General features: G+C 47.1%; 1 protein-coding gene across 8 annotated transcripts in view; it reads left to right on the top strand.

Moving 5' to 3' along the window:
* The window catches only part of LSAMP (limbic system associated membrane protein), a 966,851-nt gene that overhangs the window by 588,754 nt on the left and 354,085 nt on the right, over window positions 1-24,012 (top strand). Inside the window, exons 1-2 of one of the 8 annotated variants that reach the window (XM_083819692.1) lie at window positions 17,609-18,700; window positions 18,812-18,889. The exons of 5 other annotated variants lie outside the window; for them this stretch is intronic. In XM_083819692.1, the coding sequence (XP_083675818.1) occupies window positions 18,529-18,700; window positions 18,812-18,889 (250 nt within the window). In that variant the 5' untranslated portion in view covers window positions 17,609-18,528. Of the gene's footprint in view, window positions 1-17,608; window positions 18,701-18,811; window positions 18,890-19,819; window positions 20,021-24,012 lie in introns of those variants that run through there. 2 more of the 8 variants (XM_083819694.1, XM_083819699.1) reach the window with 2 other exon arrangements.

Raw genomic sequence — 24,012 nt, 5'->3', positions numbered from 1 at the left:
GAAGCTATTTCAGTACAGCAGAGAATGGCAGTCATTGTATGCAGGGAAAGCAGTAAATTGCAGCATTGCTTGAAGAAAGAGCAGTGAGACCTCCAGGCTGAACTGGCACAGTAGCATTTTGCAGGAGCTGCCGTTTTTAGCGGCAAGTCTCAGCTTTTGACTTAATGGGCCACAGGGCAGATTGTACACAGAAGAAATTGAATCTGGGATCATGGAGCCTGACTTAGGGAGCATGTCCTTTCTGGGCTCCACAGACCTGCTTTGCCAGCGTGCTAGTTTCTCTCTCACGGAATATCTTTCATCTCTTTTTCTGCACCCTTTGGGAAGCAAAAATGAAGATTGTATGCAATGCCTAGAGAGTGTAAATAAATAAATAAATCTTTCTGCAACCCAAACGTCTTCCCCCACATCAGAATGTCTTGGCTGCAAAGTCTGATAGCTTTTGTCATTCAAGCTGGGCAAAACTGCACTTGTGTCTTTCAGGAGGAGATAAGGCTCTCGTGTCTAGCCAGCTTGGCGAGATACATTGAGCAGATACAGATAGCTTCAATTCTGCCTAAATTCTTGTGGTTCTCCATAGCTGACTCCAACCTTTCCACTTCACATCCAGAAGTGATTAGGAAAAGGTCTTTGGTAGAATCGAGGTTGTTCAAATTTGGCCCCATGTCACTGAAATTTGCATGTCGAGACCACTGAGGGTACAGGGCTAAATTTTGGCTATCTTAGCCAAAGTGACTGGGAAAGGGAAGGGTAGAGTGAGAGAAAAAAAAAGCTGTTTCTGCTCTTTAAGAAAGTTTGCAGAATACTCTAAAAAGCAGTGAGATACCAAAACATTCTTAAGAGGGACAGCTCTTTTCTAAATCTTTGAAAAACATGTAGTGCCTGGTGATAGTTATCATAAATTGCATTATATTCTACTTCTCAGTCTCTTTCATTAGGAGATCCCAGGGCTCAGCTGCAAATGTAATGCCCACATCTGCAAAAAGCTAAGCAGCCCATCTGTATTCGCAAGCTGTTGTCTGTTGTTTCATCTCCGTTAGGTTGCCTTGATATAGTTTCCATAGGTGGTTCCATGCCAGCCTGCTGCAGTTGCGTCCAGACATCCTGGGTTCATGTATTCATAAGCTCTTCTTGGCCCTCGTAGCCTGTTTGCATCACTTTTTTTCCTGCCCTTGCCCTGTTTGGTGTACTTTTTGCCCTTTCCACAGAAGCTGGGCCTTATGCTCTGGTTGCTGTACGCCCTGGAGCCAGTCCCCGCGGCTCTGGAGCTGAAGCACACCTTTTACCAGAGTGCTGGCTCTGTGGGCAGGGTGAGTTTACGGTCCTTTTCCTCGGGGAGCCATCATGCTTAGAGCCAAATTATGCACAGGGATATTGTAAACATTCAGAAATCCCAGGCACTCTTCTTTACTAGCATGGGTATGTGCAGAGCGTGGAAAGTAATGTGTGCTCAGCTCCCTTTTCCTGCTGCCACCTAAGGACACCTTGATCCTGTGCCCATCGTGGACCTCCTGCAGCCTGTGTGTTTTCACCTTCCTCTCCACGTGACTGGGGAAATGCTCAGGCTTTTGTAAGAGCTGGTTACCTCTGCAGTGTGTCCCCAGCACTGCCTCACCATTCCAGGTGCTCTGTTTCTTCTGTCCTTCCCCCTTCCAGCCCTGGTTTCAGTTGGAGAACTGGCTTGCCCTAGGCAGCAGCCAGCTGGTTTTCTTTTGTGCTCCATTTGAGTGGCTGCCATCAAAGTTTAACGGGCCTCTCCTGTTACCGTCATCACCTCCTGTGGATTTTAGTTCAATTTAGAGACAGAAAACCCCAAAACAGAAAATACAAACCAAGAAAAAACAGAGAAGCTACCAGAGGCTCTGAGAGCTCCGAGTCCTCCGCTAATACCGAAGCCCCCCGTATCAAAGAGAATTGATAAGCCTCGCTCAGACAAATTGCCCACACGGTCGTGGCAGCTGGTGTGTGTGCACCTCACTGTCCATCGGCATCGGTGTGACTCGGATTTGGGGTGCAGACGTGGGCTGGCACTCCCAGAACCGGGAGAGCGTCCGCACGGTGGGTGCAAACGCCGAAAGCATCCCTTGGAGAAATGACCGTGAAGCTGCCTGTGGTCATGGAAACCGCTTCTGCCTTCCCTCCCGGCACGGCGAGCCTGGAACAGTTTGTTCTCGCAGTGGCTGTCTTGTGCACAGCCTGAGCTCCCGGGAAGCCAAATGTGGGCAGCCTTTGTGCTGCGCCGCGCTTTCAGCGGCAGGCCACATACAGTTAACAGGCTTCCCCGCACCCCACCGACGCCCCTTCAAAGAGAAAATTAGATCAAAGTTTTATCAGTTCGCTGTGTTTGAGAGTAACACATGCCAGGATTAATAGTTCTCAATTTTTCAGAAATATTAAAATTTGCTCTCTATTGTCAGGACAATAAATCTTTTAGCCTGCAAGTTCATCTTGCTCCGAGAACGACCGAGCGATTACTGACCCCAATTACACAATTAAATCTTTGAAATAATACTGTTTGATATTAAACAATTACATTCCTCATATGAAAATATCACCATTCTCTTGCCAGCTAAGAGGGTATTAATAATGCATCTACACAGATTCCATTGTGTGTTAATAATGAATGTCTACAAAACCTTATAGGATGTTAATACTGCATGTACCCGCAAAGCTCTATAGGATGCTAATATACACCCTCAAGGCCCTAGGAAATGCAAATAGTGAATCCAGAGCAAGGAAACGGTATTCCCTGTCCATTCCAGTCTTTAATATAGCATTCTGCTCTGAGCAGCAGAACATCACAGAAAGGCTGGACGAAAGTTCAGATCTGAGCAGCAGGAGAGGTCAGATGCCCGGGGGGACGAGGGAGAGGGCCACGTATGGCTTGTTGAGGCCTGAGGTGGGTGAGTGGTAGCCACCAGAAGTAGTGTTTGAGACCCGCTAAGAACTGGGGGCTTTTGGCATTGGCCTCAGTGGGATTTGGGTTGGAGACTGCGAAGATTTTTATACCTGGGTCTACTCAGAGAGCAAAATGGAAATGTGAAAGGTATTGGTATGCAGTGCTAGAAACGGGTTTGAAACCCTCGATGCACTTGCAAAACACAGGTATGCCAGGCTATCCCAGTCCCTGGATATAACAACTGAAAGCAACAAAACTGCACCAAGAAAGGAAAGATGGAAGCTGTCTGGAAGTACTCGGATGTGGAGATCTGAAACAAGTCCTGAAAAGATGAAGTAGGAGCCTTGTCTCTGGCAATAGCTAAAGGCAGTTTGGACTTTGCAGTTGGAAAAAACACTGAAGGGAGTGATAAGGGGCTGGCTCCACCGGTGCTGGACGAGGTGACAGGAATGGTTATGCCTGTGCTGTCCCTGCTTGTGCCATGACAGCATATGCTCCCAAATCCCAGTAGGGGTGAATACTGGTTAACAGGCATCCACGGAGTTGTCACAGTGATATTTAGCTCCCAGTTGCTCCAGGAAATATGTAGGTCTTCGTCTCTGAACCTGATGTAAAAATAGGCAGCTCTGCAGCATCTTGCTGGATGACAACAACGTGTTTCTGCAATTCCTTGCCAGAAGGGAAATAATAATTCAAACCCACAAAATGGAGGCTACTTAGGAGGTCCTTTATTCTTTACACTAGTTCCAGAGCACTGCAAGCAAAACAACTTCTCTCTTTAGTGCTAAACAATATTTTAAGTTGCATTGACTGCTCTGCTCCAAACTGAGGCCAGTATTACGGAGTGGGCCAGGGTCCTGTTGCCACAGGCTTTCCTTGCCAGGGGCTGGGGCTGAGGAGCACTTCGTGTTCCTCTCATGTCTGACGGCAGCAGAGGCTGGAGGGAGCAGGGCTTGGCAGGACTTTCGGCTGTGCCACTCGGTGGCTCGATAGGGTTGGAGGGTGCCTGCCTCTGCGCCCCACGCTCGGTGGGGACTCGCGAGGCTGCCAGCGGAGGCGATGCAGTCAGTGCGCAGCGCTCCTTGTGTGAGAAGTGATTTAGAGAGAACATAACCCCTGACCAGCAGAGTTAGAAAAGCAAAACAAAACAGAAGAAAGAAAAAAAAAAAAAAAAGGAAACGAACCTTCAGACGGGTCCCTTGGGAATAGACTGGGGCACCGGATAACAAAAGAACTATTTGCTTCCACTATAAAACACTCCTTTTGTGTTCTCTTCTGTGTGTATTATAGTGAGCATATTGACTGGCAGGAATGTTCATGGGAGCAATGAATTTTATGTAAATATTAGAGACTATTTGCAGGAAGCAAAATTTGAACTCATAAAAAGTAGTATTCTCTGTGGAAGCCTGATCCTAAAGGTTACTAAAAAAACAAAAACATACAGTGGGATTTACTGCACGTATTTAACAAAAGTGTATCGAGCTCCGCTCCGATTTTGAATATCGACTATCTGGGGACAGTTTGTGGACAAACAATAGAGTGAAAATTATTTACTGAGACAAGTCAGCAAATAATTGCAAATGACAAATAAATTTGAGAAAATTACAAACTGCTTGTGGACAATTCATGAACAGAAGCGAGGCAAAATTAATCAGATAAATTATTCACAATGAATGAATCTCTCAGCTCTAATTAAAACTCTGTAGGGTATTAATAATACATGCCCACAGAACCACAAACAGAATCTTATAACCAAAAGGATCCATCTGCGTCTGCCTCTCAGAGCTTCCCCTCCTAGAAGGGGGAGCTGCTCTTACTGTCACTTCTCCGCATCCCGCGTCTGCACGCCGGTGCTGGCTGCAGCTGATAAAAGCCCTCTTTGCAGGCGGTGTGTGTGGTTAGCGTGGTAGGTTTCCCACTGATGTTTGTGGTGGATGGGATCTGTTCCTCCAGCATTTATTTTTTTCCTTGCTGCTCTTCCAGCCCTAGGGGAGTTCCTGGGGAATATGCATTGTATTATCTCGGCTTATCTGAAGTTGTTAAGGCTTTTCTTCCACGAGTGTCGCAGATGATTTTGCAAATGATTTTTTTTTTTCCCCCCAAGATACCGTACAAGCAAAGACCTAAGGGCTTAATCCTGAAGATGCTCACATGTGGGAACTCTGCCAGCTCGGGGCTCCCCACGCCAGGTCTGCCAGCGCCCGCCCTGTCCCGCAGTCCCGTGTATTGCAGTTTGGGATCCTGTGCACCTTTATAGGTCTGCCTTGGCCTGGTGTATGCTGCCAGCTCAGAGGAAGCCTTGTCCTAAGTATTTGAGGGGGCTTGGTCAATATGTGTAGCAGGATTCCCTGCCATGGGCAAGAAGCGGTAAGCTGAGCACCAGTCGTGCTGCCTGTTGAAAAATTCCAGCAAAAGGAGATTGCTCCCTCCCTCCCCCATATCATTTAGCTCTGCTTTTGGTATATCTGTGTCTTTGTACTCTCAGGAACTCCCCAACCTATTCCTCCTGCACTGATTCCCTGCCTGACAGACAAGGCCTAGTAAATCAGAAAAGTGTTTAATACTTTTCCTTTTATTCCCAAGAGATCTCCTGGCCTTCCGTGTTCCCATTCATCAGCCCCTTTTCTACCAGCTACCCCCACCCATTCTGTGTCTTTTATCTGCCTAAAACCAATCATTCTTCCCCTCTTCTTTTTTCACTTGACAAAAGGAATCAGAATTTAATAAGAGCAAGCTGGAAAATATCAGCATTAATCCCCTCGTCCTCATGGGGCTGGCGCCACGAGTCCCCGGGTCCCCTTATCGGCACCAAACTGCATTTCACGAGCTAGAACCCTTCTGATAGCATAAATACCTGCCATGCAGGTGTCTCCAGCTGACAAGATAACACGTTATCAATCATACATCCCCAATTTATGCAAAAAGCCCATCTTCCTTCTGTTTGTTTCATCTCGTGGCGGATGGAGAGCTGGGGAAGGGAGGGGCCAAAAAAATTGAATCCCTTGTGTTCCCATATACTTGAAGAGCCAGGTGACATGTCTCTCGTCTATCCGAAGCAAAGGCCTTTCTCTCCTGTAATTCACTTATTAGCGGTTATGTGGTGGTGTTGTTGCAGAAAAGTGGGTAGGGAGCAATTGCCTGTGGAATCCCATTAAGCTGTGTCATAACGCGTAGTCCCAGAGTGGGCGCTGCGGAAACACCTCCGTCAAAATTACTTGCTGGAGGGATGCTTGCGCTGGTGTGGGAGACAAAAAGATGTTCAGATACATCCTGTGCTTCACTGGCCACCTTTGGCTCGTGCTACAGTCATGCAGGAGGGCCGGGCTGGCTCAGCCCTAAATCCTCCTGCACAAGCAGTCGAGGGACTCTGCAAGAGGAGCTGCCTAGTGAAGTGGGGAGAGAAAGTTGCCTTGGGCAGTGGCAAGCTTTCATCTGAGGCTGATGACAGCGGGCTGAGGAGTGCCAGTGTCCGTCAAGGAGGCAGCTTCTGAGAGCACTCTCTGCTGGCACCTTGCCTTCCTCCTGCGGCAGCCCCTAAATGTCTGTTGCTGCAGGGGCTCACTGGCAGGGACTGCAGGACGAGCAGGACATACTTTGGTTCATGACCCTTTTGGTTGTGTTCTCCAACACAATTCAGCCTGGTCAGCAAGGTAGGAACAGTATGGGATGCGTGTGAAACAGCTTTCTTTACTTCATCCTACAGGGCAGAGTAGGACTGGGGCTGATCTTAGATGAAGGGGATGCAGCAGGGATATACAGGTGCCTGTGGGGTCAGAGAGTTTCTACAGCTTTAGTTATGTTCTCTGAGCTCCGTAAGGTTAAACTGGTGCAACCTCCAGGTCTGTAACAGGTAGTGGTATAAAGATGCCTTTTACCAGTCTAGTTTGTTCTGTTCACGTTAGGGAATTAAGCTTTAATGGTAAAAGAAGCGAGTACAAGTCTAACAAGTGCTTTGATTGAAATGTTTGGATAAGATTTCACTGACTCAAATAGTCAGACCTGTACACAATATTGAGTTGACCAGCTTGACCTTCCTCTGAAGTTTCATCTCGGTGGTAGCCATCATATACAAAGGACCAGTGTAGAAGTCCAAACCCTGCTAAAAAATTAAGGAAGAACGGCACTTGGTAAGCAAAGGAATGGAGCTGCAGTGCCATTTCCATTCCTGGGAGGTGGCATTTGCTCTGCTCCGCAGCACCTTCGGTTCACAGAGTGGCTGATGATGTGTGGGGAGGGAAATGAGCAGCAAGAGCAAATGACCTCAGAGGCAGCAAAGAGCCTGGTTTCCATTGCAAATGCCCTTATTAGGATGGAAAAAGGTAGGGGGAAAAAAAAGGCAGAGAGTACAAGGCAGAAAAAATGCCTGGAAAAGATGTCTTCAGCTGTTTCCACAGCAGCTGCTCCTAAAATGGGTTGTGGTTCCTTAAACATATATTTAACCCTATCCTCACAAGTGTTTTCTACTCCTTAATAAAGGAAGGTTCTAAAAACAACACTGGATCCAGGTGAATCACAGGGCAGTATTTATCTTAGTCTCTAATCTGTACTTGAATTGTAATGTGCTTGGAGCACTGACTGTATCTTTGGTCTTTGTGTGTACAATACTTATCAGAGTGGATTTCTGTTCTGCAAATGCAGCTCCCATGTGCCACCTTGATACAAAAAATTAGCGATGACAATAAATCACAGCCAGCTCTGATTCTGGGAAGAGCAGTTGTGTGGGAGAGGAAAAGAACAGCGGTCGTTAAACCCAAATCCTAGATGTTCCTGTACTCTCATAATGTCGTTGTCTCCTTTCACCGTCTGCCCTTGCTACTTATTAAAAAGTAAAATGACTCCTTCAGTACGATGGCTTGTTCTGCTGGAGCTGGAGATCCCAGCTTTAAGCTCTGGGGACAGGTGTGATATCTGCCATCACTCACAGCGCTTGGGAAGCAAAATGCTTGTGCCTGTTATGTCGGTGAGAGCGTCTGCCTCACCCTGACAAAGGAGTCACTTGACTGGTGGGCTAGCTGTAATGAATTAGCTAGCTGAGCCCGCGTCCCTTTGCTCCTCATCATGGGTAATGAGCATTCAGTACCAGCCCGGTCCCTCAAGCCGCAGGAGTCCCCACCTTTGCACCGAGGTGCTATGGAGACATCGGCTCTGTCCCCAGGCCCTCCAATTTTCTGTGTTACAGCTGATGTCGCTTGCCAGACCTCTACCTCCTTTTTGCCCTTGGGACCTCTCCATGAAGACACCTGTCTTATTGCATTAGGACAGTTCCCCGTGGGGACATGGAGATGTATGGATCATGTCTACTGCAGTTTCTGTCTCCATACCATGACACGCCATCGATCAGCATCTTCCTGCTCTTGTGTCTCCGCTCTCAGTCGTTAGTGACCTTGATGGACACCTTACGCCGTACTGCCATGTTTTCAAAGTACTGAAAAACACGCCTGTCATGCCATCAGAAGCCTCCTATTTTCCCCCAACACTGAAATTTTTGTTATATCCACACTGAGAGAGAACATTAGCATGAATGAACATGATGGAGGGCTATAAAGTTTTTATTATGGCAATTTTAGGCTGTTCATCTTATGAGTGGCAAACTAACTCCTTGGGAGGGAAGTGCTTTGGGAAGCACTCGCCGAGCAGTTTGGGGAGGAATCCCAATGGGGATGGAGGAGATGAAGGACAAGGGAATTGGTGTTGTTCATAAAAACAAAATAAAGGCGGTTTGAATTAATCAGCCCTCAGCTACATGCAGGTAGTGTGAAATTGGTGTCTTGAAGTGGCCTGCCCTTGTGTAATGGAGAACAGCATTTAGCTGCTTCTATGTGCTAGTTTGGGGCTGGGTGATGTGATTAATAAAAAGTTGCTTGCACAATGCCCAGCACAGTTGCCGTGTGTGTGCTCTGGGCCTGTGGATGAACAGACTCTGGATGTGTAAGCACTTTTCTCTTATTTACTCCCCTTGCCCCTCCTCTCCCTTCAAAAAAGACAATTTCTGTGCATCTCTCCCTGGTCTCTGGACTGTGTCTTTCAGACAGGTTTGGGTAGGTCTGTGTGGGTGTGGGTTGTTTTGTCACTTATTACCCGGGCACTGCAGAACTCTCTGAGTTTAAATTTATGTGTTCTGGCTTTTATTGCTGTGCCACTTGGCTCTTTTGAATTATCTCAGTCACCAAATGAATTTTATAGTCCATTGGGGGCTGTCCATGCTTGTTAAGGTGATATTTCCATCTCCAGCGTGCCGTGGAATCTCATCCGCCACGCAGCGAGCGCTTCCACCAGCCAGCCGCCTATCGCTTCTTCAGGAAGCACCCCTGGTCCTTGGAGACTCCTGCAGTGACTGGACGAGTTGTCATGGAGGCTCCTGGAAGAACACACAGCTCACAGTGCACAGCGGGATGCCACTTTTGCTCAGGGAGGACGTGTAATCGATGCTGTTGCAGTGCTGGCTCCTGCCGGCTGTGAAGCTGTTTGGTGCAGGGAACCAGCAATGTATGGCTTTTGGGTACAGTGCTCCCCTGAGACCCGTTTCAAGTGCATCCCCTGGTAGAGAGGGTTTATCGAGCAGAGGGCTGGCCCCATGGTGGGCAATCCTCCTGATGCCACCCTTTTGCTCTGCCTTGAACTGTTTCCTCTCCCTCTTCTGGAAGGGGGTCTCATGTTGTTTAATGGCTCCCCAGTGTTGCTTCACTAATGTCATCAAAGTTTCAGGGGCGTTTTGGAAAGAGTTCCCCCTGCCCTGCATCAGGTCTCATAGCACAGCAGGTATGTATGGTGGCAGAGATGGGAGAGGGAGTCAGGAATTATCACCGTGCAGTGACGAATGCTCTGGGCTTGATGTGGTGCTGCAGCATGAGGAGTCATCCAGGGACAGACGTAGTAGCTTGCACTCCTAGGAGGGATCACAAAGTTTCCCCTCCAGCTGGGCATCCAAAAGTCCAACATCATCTTCCCTCTTTCTCAGGGGACTTCACCAGCGTCCCTCCTAGGAACCCTACAGAGGCACTTGCCATTTCTATTTAGATGTCTCAAACCAACCCTCCCTGCCTTGAAACCTCTTCCTGTTTTGCCAGGGACTGCTGGCGAAAAGCAATTTTTATGTCCCCTTGTGCCCATTGCTGGTACGGCTGGTCAGCAGCCCATGTAGTGCTGCAGTCCTTCGACAGGAGCCTGCAGCTAGAGAGATCAGCTCTGCTTTTCAGCTGCAGTGTGTCATCCATCACATCAGCCAGGCACCGATTGTTCTTCAGATGTTACGGGGTTCTTGCATTTTTACCCTGATCCCCTTAAGAGAGCTCCCCTAGGAGTCACCCACTGGAAGATAACTTGCCAGTTCCTTTTTCCTGCATGAAAGGCTCCTGGTGGTATTTCTCAGTGAGTCTCTGCTGGACTTAATGTGATGTTGTTTCCTTTCTCAGCTCCTCCTTTGTAAACTACTAATCAATGATATATTGCAGCTGTTTCCATGATTCATTTTCTTAAGCCTGTCGCAAGGCTAATTGGTTTTCAGTTTAAGTCCTGGATCTTGCAAATTACTGAGTGTGGGCACATTGCAGAATCCGGGCCCCAAATTTTCATTCCCCACTGTCATTAGCAGTGTTAGAGTCTGTACTAATCCCTCTCCAGCTAACTGTCTTCATACAGCAATTTAACTGCTTCATATTAACCTGGTGCACCTCTTCCTGCTGGGTTGTGCTGCGTTCCTATGTCACCCTTGTGGCAGCCATTGTATCTCTCCCACTGAGTGCAAATAAAAGCAAATTATAAACAAAACCGAGCTTAGAACTACACAGTTCCTCCTTTCCCTCCTGTTCTGTCCCTCCAAAAAGAGAGGTTCCTGTAAGGAGTTATCATGTCCATCATTTAACTAAACAGTATGTATCTAACGTTTTTAATCTCCCCTCGTAAATCAATCCCTCCAGGAACTTATCTAGTTCAGCCATCTGGAAATTAAAAAATAAAATAGATCTCACAATAGGACAAGCCTGAAATGTCTTTGGGGGGGGAGGGAGAGGAGCAGTGGAGGGTCTGAGAGGCAGCAAATAACACTTGGTATTTTATAACCCCTTCCATCTCAGGATCTCAATGTACTTTGCAAATGGGACTGAATTAAGGGTCACTGTGTCCCCCCATGAGGCTGGGAAGCCTTGTCACAAATCTGTGTCAGCTAGCACTTGTCTTTATGAAGCACGTGCAGCTGCTGGAATTGCTCAGCCTCTGCAGGGATAGAAGTCATTTCTTCCTGCTGCAGGAAATTAGCTTCTACCTGTTTCAGTTGGAGGTGGAGAGGAGAGTTCCCATCAGGAGCAGAAGGCCTCTGAGGGAGATGAAAAATTCCAACCCCTTTTAATAAAGGTAACTGGATTAAATGCACACGCATTAGATATGCTCTGTATTTTAGAGGCAGGAAAATTCAGACATAGAAAGACAAAGTGGTATGTCCAGCACCATGCAGGGAATGAGAGACAGAGAGAGGAAATCTTCACCCATTGCTTTAATTCCAGAACCATCCTCCTTTCTGCAAATAGCAGCAAATTTTGACTACTTGTGGCCAGCAGCATGAAATTTGGGCTATACAGCTAGGCGTTCGACTGAATGGCTTTATCAGAAACTCCAGATATGCTTACAGGTACCAAGGGAACAGTTTTTCTCAGGAGATTCCACTGCTTCCTGCTTCAAGGAAGATTGTTTTCAAGGAAGACAGGAGCAGCTGTCTTTCTGGTGGCTTCTTGGCATTCCACTCTGGGTCCCCACAGCTCCGGGAAGGCACACTGGCCTGCCCTGAGATGAGATAGCAGAAGGTACCAGGTCTTTTTCAGGTTTGGCTGAATTTCTGAATGTCGGCTTGCATTTGTTCTTCTCTTACCCTTACTGCTCCACCAACCCATCCGCAATAATTATCTTTCAGATTCATCCTTTCCCTCCATCCTCATTCTCCTTAACTGCTCATTGAGATTAGGAAACATCCTTTTAGTCTCTCTCTCTCATCCTCATTAAATCTCCTTTTTATTTTTTTTTCTTTATCTTCATCTCCTCCTTCCTAGACTGTCACTAAATTAAAAAAGAAAGAAAGAAAAAAAGAGTAAAGAAAAGCTCTTTAATGTGTTTTAAAAAATCTCTTTGAAAATGATACCGTCTGTGTCGCTTCTCTCTCTGTGTCTCTCTCGCTTTATTTATTTATTTTTACAGACTGAACTAAAAATGGGCTTATTGATAAAAGCCACAGTGTCTGCTGTTTGCTGATGATTAGGTGCAAAGACGAGGCCTTTCCCTGTTCAGATAGGTAAATATGTAAAAGATGTTATTTAAATTGAAAGGACAGGCTGACAATGTGCATTCTTCCTCCCTCCAGCACCCAATGTCACAGGCACAGATGTCCAGGAAAAAGTCTGGACTAGAATCCAAAGATAAAAGCAGAGTTTGCCCACAAATGTGCACTTAACCCCAGGCACTGATTCCAGAAACTGCTGATGTCTCCAGGCCCTTGAGAGATGTTCTGGTTGCTAGCAGACTGCAAATTGCAGCATCTCAACCCTCCTGGCTTCCATTAGTCAGCCCCAGATAGGAAATGGTACAGAAGAGCAGCTTCTTACCCAATGGGAGCAGGACTGGGAGGTTCTCTTTCAAAATGAGAAAGAGAAAAGGAAAAAAAAAAAGACAAAAAAAAAATAGCACTTCTCTGGTTTGAAATACTCGTGGACCCAGATCTAAACGTATTCTCAAAATACCCTTAAGTTTGGGAAGTTTGTAAACAGGATCCACAGGCTAATAGATTTTAAAGTTGGAAAAGAACACTGATGCATCTTCACTCTAATCTGAAAGTGTTACCATGATGTGAGCACGTGTCCAAGCTATCCTTGCTCTAGCTCTCTCAAGTACTCGGAGCAATGAAACTGCATCAGCTGAGGCTTCTGTGGCTACTTGCACCTATCCAGAGCTGTGTGCCTTTAGCAAGGAAAACTTAAGCCCTTGCAGGTTTAGAGTCGCTGGCGAACAGGACAACCAGGCTGAAGGTAGCTTGCTGCAATCACACTTCTGTTATTGGCAGTAGGGTTGGTAACTCCTGGTAGCAGAGATCCAGACCATCTGTGTTTGCCAGCTGCCTGGGCACTGACATGAAAGTGCTGGGTTTGATGGCATCATGTAGGATCACAGAAGTGTTGGTTGGAAGGGACTGCTCGCTGGGCCTCTAGTCTCCAGTCCAAGCTCCTGGATGAAGCCAGACATCTCTCAGAAGCCCGTGTGTCAGAATCAAAAGGGCTACACCTCAATGGGTTCATTTCCTCTTCTCCCTCCTTTCCCTGCCTCATGGCTGCCTCTCCTCCTTGCCACTCTGCCAAACACCAGGGCAGCTTCGGCTACCTACCGGAATCTCAGTTCCAGAGGCACACGAGGTGGCCTATTGCAGAGCCAGTGTAGATCCCGATTTGCTAGGGCTTTTTAGTTCACCTATAACATGCTTGTGGCTAATAAGTGAAACCTGCTTCAGCCATTGTGGACCAGTGCTGTAGAAGGCAAGGAACAGCTCCAGCCCAGTGGGGATTTCCCTATCTCTGTGTAAAGGCCCTACTGAGGTAGGTGTGCAGGGTGTGGGGAGAAAGATGAGAGTCTCTGAGAGCTGGGAAGCATGATAACCTCTTGTTCTTCTAGTCAGTCCATCATCCCCTCCATCCTCCTGACCGGAGAGTTCATGTTACATATAAAAAGGTACGTCATGACTTGCTGGGATACGTGGCACAAGCCCAGGGGAGGCAGTGGTGGACGTCTCCTGTCCAGTATGTGCTTGAACAGGGAAAAAAGGGAGAAAGGAGAAAAAGAAACAGACATGCACAAATTGATAAAATCAATAACTCAAACTGAAGAAGCAAAGTAGGAAAAAGATGGAAGACAGATGCCAGAAAGAGGAAAGTCAGCATCACAGAGAGAGTCGATATGAACTCTCCTCATGAGCTGGATCCAGTCTTGGAAAGGTGGTTTGCATTTTTCCCCATGTGGTAACCTGTAAGCAGGCAGCGGGGTGAATTTGTAATCCCAAGAGTAAATTTTGCTGTGTTTAATCACTGACGTGGTTTGTACAGGAAGACACCACGTAATAAACAAACTTGCAGTGCTTCATTGATCCAAGGAACTCTGTGGTACATTTAGTTTACATTTAGTCATTAGGACTGGATTCTTGACAACAGCAACAAAATGTTGCTGAGAATCCAGCAAAGGTATAAATGGAAAAGGGTTTCTGCCAGACTTGTGGCCTGATTTCTGCTGGTGGTGTTTTGCTCAGAGATAGAAATTGCCCTTACTTCTGTGGTGGAGCCAAATAAAACCCAGAACGTATCCATCTGCAGTTTAAGTTGTATCATTATGACATTGCCTTTGAATTTTCCATTTTCGTGTGTTTCTGCTGCCCCTGGCTCCCTTGGTAGAAAATTCCAGTGTACATAACCAAGAGTTATACCTTGTGCCTTTCTGTCTGGAGTTACCACTCCTCAAAAAAGCCACGAGGCCCAGTGATAACGTGCATCCTAATAGCAGGGACTCATCCTAACAGTAGGTACCCCTTTAATGTCTTAGGCCTCAGAGAGGCTGGAGGCATTTACCAGACCATTCTCTATGGTCTTCTTCAGTGCTTAGTCACTAATTGTTATTCACTGCTCCCACGGAGCATTTTGTTTTTGATGACATGTGCAAATGGCACATTTGTTACCAGGCAAGGTTTGAGAGTGAGAACAAATCTAGTATATTCTAATAAAGTGAAAATTAAAACAGTGGGTTACACTATTGAAAATGAGAGTTATGCAAAATGAGACAGGAAAATGCACTGTCAGTTATCTATGTGACACTTTTGTTCCCTTCCCAGCTCTTCATTGAGAAGCTCTCTCCCAGCCTGGGGCTCCTGCAGCCCCATGAATTGAGAGTGAATGCCAGGAGTTTTTCATCCTGAGTGAATCGTGTACGTGGTATACAGCCTTCCAGTATGCACCCTTTCACCATTAAGGAACCATGCAGTAAATGTGCCTTTAAAAAGTGGCTCCTCACCCCACTCCTTTTTGACTTAGAAAGGAGGGTATGCACTAATACCATCCTTTCCCTTCCTGATAAGATGTACAGAGGATTTCTGTTTGGAGCATCCCATTCAGGGTTTGATGACTTCCCATAAAAAAAAGGGAATCATTCAGAGGTTTGCATCTCTTGTGCAAATGTAGTGGGTTTATGTGGCAAGGTTTTGGTAGCAGGGAGCTACAGGGGTGGCATCTGTGAGAAGAATCCAGCAGCTGCCTCATGTTAAATAAGGGCCAATTTCAGATGGCTCTGAAGGGACCCGCCACTGCCCAGAGCTGAGCCAATAAGCGATGTTTGTGCCTCTGTGAGAGCAGATTTAAGAAAGGGAAGCCCACAGAGGATCAGTATGGGAAGGACGGCATCCCATGGGAGAGACCCCACGTGGAGCAGGGGAAGAGCATGAAGATGGAGGAGTGGGAGATTACAGAACATTAGGGACTGACCATAGCCCCCATTCCCCTGTGCTGCTCAGGGGGAGGATGTAGAAGAAGGTGGATGGGGGGAAGGTATTTTTAGTTTTGTTTGTTTCTCACTGCTCTAGCTTGTTAGCAATACGTAAGAAATCTCATTAATCTCCCTGTGCTGAGCCTGTTTTGCCTGTGACAATGATTGTTGAGTGATCTCTCTGTCCTTATCTCAACCCTCGAGCCCCTTCCATTGTATTTTCTCCCCCTTTCCCTTTGAGGAGGGGGATTGAGAGAGCAGTCATGGTGGAGCTCAGCTGCCCAGACGAGTAAAGCCACCACAACAAGCATCAGGCCTTTCTCTTCCTTTGATGCAGGCGGATGGGAAGGTGAGGTCCTTTAGGGCTCACTTAGCTCCTGGTCTCCGAGCAGAGCTGTCAAACAACAAGATGGTGGGACAGCCACTGTCAGGCTGAGAGCTGTCCTCGTACGGGGGTTATGCCCTCTCTGTGCCATAACTAACAGCAGTGAGGGACGCCAGGCAGGATCCCTGTTGGGTTGCCTCCAACTATTTCATAACAGAGGTTAAAAAAAGATGTTTTTAAGAAGTCACAGCCTCCTTGAATGAGTACCATGCCTTCCCAGATGGCTAGAGGCTGCTTATGCTCCTGACTCTGCTGTCTGGCTTTTTGGCAAGTAGTCTTTCCTTATACACTTTTGCTATCCTGCCTGTTCGGACAGTGGTCTCTGAGGGACTGTGAGAGTCTTTTCCCCCGTACGCCCGTACGGCAGCCAGCACTCCGGGGCCTCACCATTAGTGGGGCCCGCGAGCCTAAAAACAACCAAGCATGGAGGCTGGGATTTTGCTGGGGAGAAGTTCAGATCACAGTGTTAAAAGCAAGGTTTCCAAGCTTCCTCAGCCCTGGCACGCGATCAAATAAACAAGAAAAAATGTTTAATTAAACTAACGTGAAAAAAAACCCTGAAAGTGTCACAAAAACTGGAGGCGATGGTGCCAGTTCCCCACGGCATATGGCAGAGCAGCCGCTCTCCCCGCGCTACAAACGCGGGCCTGTCACTTCAGAGGGACGCACGGCCCTTTCATTTCCCTGCCTGTCACCATGACGGCAGAGGGACCATCCCCACCGCCGCCCTCCCCTCCTGAGCAGGAGACAGGGCAAGCTGCCGCAGGGGACATGATTTCTCCTGGGGAAGGCAAATAGAGGAAAGCTGCCCATTTTGCCATTTTGGAGCCAGGCCGCGAGGCAGCGGATGGCACCGCGAGGGGCTGGCCGCGGGAGGAGAAGTGCGGAGTGTCACCTGCTGTGAAGGTCTCTGGGGGCCCCCTCTGCTACGTGCCACCGGGATTGAAGCACTTTATTCTTTTATCAAAGAGAATTTAGATTGGACATCTAAACCCCTTTAAAAACAGAGAAGTCTTGATGTTCTCTGTGTTTGATGTGGGTGCGTTTCAAGGGGCAGGTAGCACTGGTTCCCTGGCTCCATCTTGCATTGCACGAGGCCTCGGGCTTGATGTGGCAGGGGAACTCAGGGCTTGTTGCGGGGAGCAGGTCCGTGTGGCAACCATCGGCTGGAGGGACAGGGAATGCTTTTGGTCATCAGAAAGAAGGATGAAGGCTTCTTTAGATCTCTTAAAGGACCGCGGTGAGCCTTTTCCCATGGGAAGACAGTATGAAAAGTAGCTTGAGCATTGAGTTAGGCTTTTACGCTTCTGGTGACTGTGATGACTTACATCCTTGGCTTAGAAAGCCTTGCTGTCCATTTGCCTGCCACATTTTCTCTCAGTTTGAGCAGCAGAGCATCATTTGGTATTCCTTTTTGTGTCAGGTAATGTGCTCCGTTACGTATAAGCACATGTATGTGTGGAAGGCACAACAACAAACTTGAAAGTCCTTGGGCTCACAGAGTACTGCGGGAGGACCAGGAGGGTGACTGAGTGTCAGGGGCGCCATTTTCACAGTGCAGAGGGGAGATTTTTAAAGGGTTTCAGAGCGCCACTGGGAATTTGGTGTTTGAGTATCACAGCGTTCCCGGTTTATTTTTAAACATCCTGGTGTCTCAGTAGGTTTTAGCAGTATAGAAAGATGAAGGCAATGGCTCTGGCAGTGCAGACTTATATGATCCCACACACTGGAGGAGGCGGGGTAGAGGCAGTGGGATGTGACCATAGGGGAAGTGTGGGGAAAGCTTGGGTGTTATCAGTGGTGGAGAGGAGAGGAGAGGAGAGGAGAGGAGAGGAGAGGAGAGGAGAGGAGAGGAAGAGGCTGAGCTCATAGGAGGTGAGGTCAAGCAGGTGAAAAGGACGGACAGGCTGAAATTGCTGTAGGTTTTTGAAGGTGAGAAGAAGAAATTGAAACTCAATCCAGTGAATGCTTCAGAACCAACAGGGATGAAGCAGGATAGACATGCTATGACGGGATTTCAGGGTGAGGAGAGAGAATGCTAATAGCCATATTGTGTATGCTTTGTGTGTCAGAGAAGCTGGGGAGAAGTTGCAGTCTATGGAAGTGAGCAGTAATGAGCGGCCAGGCATATCTCCCAGCTGTCAGGACAAAGAAGAAGGGCTTGGGTGCTGGCTGTGTTACAGTCGTCTTTATCCCGAGGGACTTCCATCTGAAAGTCTCTACATGGGAGGTTCATTATTTCCCCCATCATCCGTGCAGTCTCATTCTCTGCACAGGCAGAAAGTGAACCCCAGGACTCAAGAGACCAGGCTGGGTCACAGTGGCTTCGTTTGTCCTTCCAGACCTATCAACTCCCCAAAGGCTTGTGTGCTTCTGTGCTCTGAGGAAATTAGCTTGCTGAAGAGAAAGGGCACAGTCATTGTAAAAACCTGTTCCAATGAAGTTGTTTAATTGCAAAGGAGGAAAAACCATTTGTAAATTAAATGAATCACCCTGCTTGCAATAGAGAAGGCTAAGGAATGATCTGAGAGGAAGCTGACACTTTGGCAGTCTGATGGCACAATCTGAGACACAGGAGATAGAGCTGAGTGTCTCAAAGTAGCAAAGGAAGCAGGGGCTTTTAGAGCAACAGGAAAGCAATTAGCCTTGTTTTCCCTACAGTTCCTTAGATGTCTGCTTGCTGTTAAATACCAAACTGTGTCCTGTTTTCCAGCTGCCTCTTCAGCCTGTGCTCTGCTGGGCAGCGTGCATGCATGGGGCTGTGCTGGGATGGGGGGCAGCTGGGAAGGCCCCCAGCATTGCCACCTGTCAGCTGAATCCCACTAATGAAACCAGCACCTGCTCCCTCCCTAATGAGGTGGGTTGGGAGCACCTCCAGTTGGGGCAATTACATGTTTGTCTGTCTGTTGTCTGCATACTGCGTAAGACATCGAAGGGGTGCAGGGTGCTCATTGGGGTTGCTTGTGCTGTGCAGAAATTTATAGTACAGCCTCTGGGCCTTTCCCTGAATTGCTGATGCTGTGTCTCACCAGGAATGAATGGTGAGAGACTTCCAACAAGTGGTCAGGAGGAGGAGGAGGAGGAGGTGGAATCCAACAGTCACACGCTTGGTAAGATATTGGCAGCAGTAGCTGTCTAGCCAAGTTACTTAACTATTAAATAACATGTCTGTACTCTCCTAGGGCGTTCTGCAGTAATAATTAATAGTGATTACATAGTGATAATGCAATGGTTATGCTAATAGACCTATCAGCTTGGATGTAAAGAGAGAAGAGCCAATACTATAAATATAGTAATATCTCTGTGGAGAGCAGTCTTAATGACAAGACTATCTCATATAGTAAACATGCTGATACTGTTTATAATAAACAGTGTAGTTCCTTACCTACTACATTCATTCTCTGCAGTTCTCCTGCAATTCACTTGCCTCATTTCAGTCCTGCTTTTCTCCTTCCCCCCTCTCTCTACTCTGCCCTATCTGCACAAAGGTGTTTTGAGATTTTTTGCTTCTAAGTTGAGCAGGGAAGTGAGCTGAGTAGGTGTCTGTTAACATTCACACTAAACCTTAGAGTTGAGACCTAGGCAGCATATAGGCACTCAGGACAGCTACAAACTCAGGGCTTAGAAGGCTTTTCTGGATCCCCACATCTATTAGTCTTTCACTTTTTTTGAATACTGCTATGTGGAAATGGTGAGAAAAGGGATGAAAACTCGTAGGGTTAAGGTGCCTTGTTGCTCAGTGCATGCGCGCATACCAGATTCACAACAGCTGTGTGAGGAAACCCAGCCTCCTTTAAGCAACTGAGCACAGAGCTGCAACAGCAAACCCTGGTGTGTGTCACGCATTTGTGTCTCCTGCCAGTGGCTTCAGGGAGGAACTCAGAGCTGCCCTGCGTTGCCTGGGGGTTCAGTACCCCGATACTGGTGTGTTGCCTGGGTGCTGGCAACCAAGGATGGAAGCAGGAAACTCTGAGGTTGGTAATATCATAAGCCCTACAAAAAGTGGGGGAGGGAGGCTGGATGGAAGGAAGGAAGGAAGATCTTCTAAGCAGGTGACTAGATGCAGCTGGGATGAAAGGCTACAGCCAGGCAAAGCAGTAGCTGGAGAGGCTAGTTACTATTTCAGGACTTTCCTCCTCAGCAGTAGCATGGGAAGGAGGCTTTTAAATTCAGAAATCCTATGAGGAGTGACCTATGCTGGCTGGAGAGCAGCCAGTTTGCAAAAGATGACACAGCATGTGGTAAGCTAACTCATCGGCTTGGTGCACTGGGATGATAAAAAGGGCAAGGTATCCTCAGTGAGAGGGAAGAAACCTTCTCAGGAGCGTAACCACGGGCAAGGGGTGGTACAGCCCAGACAATGCTGGGGGTGTTCTATGCCCAGAAACCTGGCCTTTGTTCCTGGCCTAACAAGAAGCTGTACCTGTTGGGTGGCACCAACTGCAGGCACTACTTGTGGGCCTGAAACTGCTCCAGGTTTATTCAAGTCATGATAACAGGCATTGGCCGCGGTGCTCGTTGGAAACCCTAGGAGCATCCTGACAGCCCAGCCAGCTGCTGTGCCGAGCTGCAGTGCACTAGTGACACAGTACTCCTGGTCAGAAAATGGAGGTGGGCCCAGTGCTCTGATGTGAGGGTATGGTGGGCAGAATAAGCCATGAGGATGCTCCAGCTTTCGGGAGGTGATCAGGTTTTCTCAAATGCGGGCCGGTCTGCTGGTCACTGTGCTGATGAGAGAGCAGGTAACCCATGCAAGCTCAGCGTCCTTTGCTGTCAGATGGTGAAAGCATCTGTACGGGGATATCTTGGGGAGAGGTGTATTGTCTCTTATGCTGATGCTTCTGTGGGGTGCTTCTTAAGAGCATATGCTGCTGTTATGGTTGAATTACGTGGAAGCCATTAATACTGGTAGATCATATTAGACTTCCCAGCGGAGCAGTGGATTGATAATGTTATAGGAATACAGACTTTTCTCCTGGTGCTATCTGGAAAGGATAGAGGAAGTATTGCTTTTGCAGAAAATGTCTTCCTCCTTTGGAGGCTGGGAAGCTTGAATGAAGTGTGTAAAAACCCATGCTGAAACAACCCAGCCAAGCCCTCTTACAGAATTCTGTTGTGCATTTCAGCCTTGAACCTTTTACAATTTGTTTTCCAAGTTCAATTACTATTTGCAGTCAGCCAGTTTTACAGAAGAATAGTAATGTATCTATTACTCCAACAGGTTTCAGTTATCCCAACTAAGCTAAAGCCTCTCAGTCTGCTTGGCTTAGTGTGACCAATTTAAATAGACATGGTGAGCTAGACCCTCTCCTGGCCTGTTTGGCAAAATCTTTGGCAATGTTTCAGTCCTTGCGGGGGGGCAGGAATGGCTTCTTATCCTGGTGGAAGGCTCATGGCTTTAGAGGAATGCAAAAATGTTCTCAAATATCCGTGCTAGTTGTCTTCGTTCTCTGAACATCAGCATTGGGCACAGAGGAGCCAACATGTTGGAAACATGATGTACAGTGGTAACCTCTGAAACAAATGTATTTCCTTAGGAGCTGAAATGTGTTAATTCCTACTTGTATTTTAAAGACTTGACAAGGTACCAGTGTCTGCTATGGAGGACATGCCTTTATCTTCTGGAGAATTTCCCAATCCAGTGGTACCCTGTTTCAAAACATTTCTGGTAGGCTTTGTCTGGTATTTGCTGCTGGTACAGCACCTGGGCCACTGCAGGCAGCCTGGTGCCTGCAGGTCCCCCTAAGCACTGGTGACTGATCACCTTCACCTTAAAAACAAAGCCAGAGGTCCTGGGAAGCAGAAGAGCTAGGAATAAACTCAATGCTTGTTAGTAGGCAGTCCACGTTTCCCATTTCTTGAATCCCACTGGGAAAAAAAATAAATGGGGGAGGTAGACAAGAAGGGGACTGGAGGGGCAGAGAAGGAGAAAATGCACTCTGTGGTTGTTTTTTTTTTTTGCTTTCCCCGTCTTCCCATTCCCCACTTTTCCCTGTTTGAGACTTCATGTCAAATACCTCTGTGCATGTTCCCCTCCCTGCTCCCAAATCTCATCTCTCTTCAGAGCTTTGGCTTTAAATACGCACACATATATGCAATTAAATGCAGGCTTTGACTTTTCGCCTGGGAAACTGGAGGGATAAGGTGAGCTAAGCTTTTAATTACGAGTACCCATTCTGGGAGGCAGGGAATTCAAGCCGACAGTAGATGCTGCAGCACTGCTTAATCCTGTCTTACAGGGAAGGGAGGGGGAAAAAACACGGATCTGCTGGAGAAAAGATTTCCTGAATATATAAAGAAAATATTGTTTCTTCTTGCTTTCCCTTTTCCACCTGCCCTTTCTTTTCTGTTATGCCAAGTAGAAAATAGGCATTAAATACTGGGGATTTGATTATGGCTTTTGTTAAGGTGAAAACATCAAAGTGCAGCTCTGACCCCTAGGATCAGACTGTTTGTGCCAGATTTTTTATTTTATTTTTTTTAATTTTTGTTCCCCACTCTTCAGAGCAAACATAATGGGCCGGGTTCATCTGGGCTGCCTCATCCATTGACGTGGCTGGAGCTGCACCACAGACACCTTTGTGTGCGAGTGATCATCTCTCTTGATGGGGAGGTGAACAGTGTAGGAGTTTAGTGGCACTGCTTCCAAACCAAGTGCAGCTGTGGCTGTGTGGAAGAAAAAAATAATTATTGATGTCCTACAAAGAAACCACTAACATGTTTTCCAGTGTTACAAGAAGTAAAAGTTGTTCCCTGTTTGCCACAAGCCAAGTGTGATGCATGGTCCCATCTGATTTAACCCAGTCATTCTTTTTTTTTTATTATTATTTCCCACCCTCCCCATTCCTTTCAGGATTTGTCTCTGTGGTTTAGGATCAGTGAAATGTTGCTTTGCTAAGGAAGTGGCAAGACGCTACAGTGGAAGGTAGGATTGGGCTGGGACACTATGCTAGGTTGATGGGTGTGAGTCCCAAGTGAAGACCTGCCTGAGGAAGAAAAGAAGGTGACATCCTCATGTCCTGAGGGCTGTGTCGAGCAAAGGCTGTGCCCTCTTGCAGCTGTTCACATGCTATTTTTTTGCAGCATGGCCTCCTGTGACTTGTGCTGGAGCCTCTGACTTACCAGCCTTGATGCAGGCTAGGCTGTGGAGCTGTCCTTGTCACCACCACTAGCTGCTTTTCAAGCCCTCCCAAGTGTTTCCCTCTCCCTTCTTTTCCTTTACATTGACTAGTTGTATGTCAGGGTGAAGCTATTGCATCTTCCAAGAGGAAAAGAGGGGCCTTGCCTTCCATAAAGGAGCACCAGTTACTCGAGTTGGGCTACTTCCAGCAAAAGGGCTTGCGGTGCCATGCACAGGAGCATAACTTTCTTAGGAGGATATTTTAAATCAAGGGAATGTAGTCAGGGCCAGCTTTGATAGAAGCCTGTTTGAGAAGAGGGTGGAGATGAGAGCTGGGAGTTCAGAGGACAAGTTCGTCAATAGTATTACGGCATTCTTGTTTTCTTGCTTGTTTCCATGCTTTGAGGGGAGCTGGGCTGACATGAACACTTCAAATGGGATTTTTCTTATGTCTGAATGCTTCTGTCTGAACTTGTTCTTACAGTTCTTGTTCTGGATGAGTTTCTACTTAGCATCTCCTGACAGCTTTGTGCTACGGACTGACCCTCTGAGCTGCGTAATAGCTGAGGCCTTTGCCTAGCCTGCTGTTAACTAGGAGACCTGACTGTCTTACTGATAGGAAAAACCTTAAAAAATGCTCCACTGCCTCTGAATTTCCTCTGTAATACCATCATGACTCCTGATTAATTTCCATAATGCAATTTTGCCAGGTAGACCTCAGTAACCTTTTAGCTGACCTCTGTAACCTGCTGTTCCTCACAGGCTTCCCACTATTAAGAGCTGTATAATCCAGCCAAACCTACCACCTTCAAACAGATTGGTGGAGTGGTGTGGCATTTATATCTTTGGAGAAAGGGCTATATCTTATATTACCTGCACAAAACCTTTGTTTGGCCTCAACTCTTTTTAGATACCAATCTTTCTTCCTTTGCCTGAGTCCTTCAGCTTAGAAAATTGATATAATGTCTACATGGCCACACCTGTGATAAAGAAAATGTCCCAAATTAGTCATCACTCTGTTTGAGGTTTAATGGTCTGTATGAAGTCAAGCTAGAGCGGCAAACCCTCCTGTGTGACTTCAGCCAAGTGGGAAGTGTAACAAGGAGCTTGGTG

Source organism: Anser anser, assembly GCF_964211835.1.
Source record: "Anser anser genome assembly, chromosome: 1".
NCBI classification, from domain to species: Eukaryota; Metazoa; Chordata; class Aves; order Anseriformes; family Anatidae; genus Anser; species Anser anser.
This window is presented reverse-complemented; position numbering and strand designations above follow the sequence as displayed.